General features: G+C 43.7%; 1 protein-coding gene across 1 annotated transcript in view; it reads right to left on the reverse strand.

The window, feature by feature from the left end:
- Window positions 1-405: 405 nt before the first annotated feature.
- The window catches only part of LOC310821182 (ATP-binding cassette sub-family E member 1-like), a 10,492-nt gene continuing 9,910 nt past the window's right edge, over window positions 406-987 (reverse strand). The window contains exon 17 of the mRNA XM_083693121.1: window positions 406-546. Within this exon, the coding sequence (XP_083549247.1) occupies window positions 499-546 (48 nt within the window). The 3' untranslated portion in view covers window positions 406-498. The remainder of the gene's footprint in view (window positions 547-987) is intronic.

A 987-nucleotide genomic window follows, 5' to 3' on the forward strand; every position in this document is an offset into this window, starting at 1 on the left:
ACATTTTTTTAAAGGTATTTTGACCCAGTGTTATATATATATATTTTTTTGGATAGAGATAGTGAAGAAAGATAGCTTGTATGGACTGGATTTGAACCCATGCCCATATGGGCATTAGTGTGCACTGTGGGCCATGGTGCTAGACCACTGGACCGCCAGTCTTGAAGTATTTCTTTAAGGTTATTTTTTTGGAGTGGGGTAATCCCACTCTCCTATATATTTTTTTCAGTTTTTATTGGACAGACACAGTAGAGAAAGACAGGAAAGTAAGGAGGAGAGGGTATGTCAGCAGTATTCAGAATAGGTGAAGTGAAAGCCTGGACCCACAGAGTGAAGCCCTCTAGGGTAAAGATTGGACGGCCCCAGCTGTCATGGCCTCTGGGGCCAGAGAGCTGGGTGTCTTAGCCCTACTCAGTGCCTGTGTCTTCCCCAGCAGAGGGGCTGGAGGAGGGGGATGGAGTTGGGGCAGCAGGTCTCTCTGATGGAGGGAATGAGCCTTTAGTCAGCCAGATAGAAGTAGTTACCACTCTTCTTCTGTTCCATGTCCTAGATATACAAACATAGACTGGGTCAGACAGGATGTACAACACACAGACTGGGTCAGACAGGATGTACAACACACAGACCGGGTCAGACAGGATGTACAACACACAGACCGGGTCAGAGGAGGAAGGAAACTAAACAGAAGGAAGAAAGTCATAAACTCAGACCGAATGCCACAATTTCATTGAAATTTGGTTCCCAGTGAGACGTTATTCTTTTTAAAATTCCTTGGTCAGGATCTACAACATCGTTAAAGAGTCATGCTGATCTAAGAATTGAACAGACAGATGAAGTAACGAGACAACTGACCTAAAACGCAAGAAGAAAGAAGAAGAGAGAAGAAGAAAGAAGAAGAGAGAAGAAGAAGAGAGAAGAAGAAGAGAGAAGAAGAAAGAAGAAGAGAGAAGAAGAGAAGAAGAAAGAAGAAGAGAGAAGAGAGAAGAA

The sequence above is a fragment of the Argentina silus genome, assembly GCF_951799395.1.
Source record: "Argentina silus genome assembly, chromosome: 21".
In the NCBI taxonomy this organism is placed as follows: domain Eukaryota; kingdom Metazoa; phylum Chordata; class Actinopteri; order Argentiniformes; family Argentinidae; genus Argentina; species Argentina silus.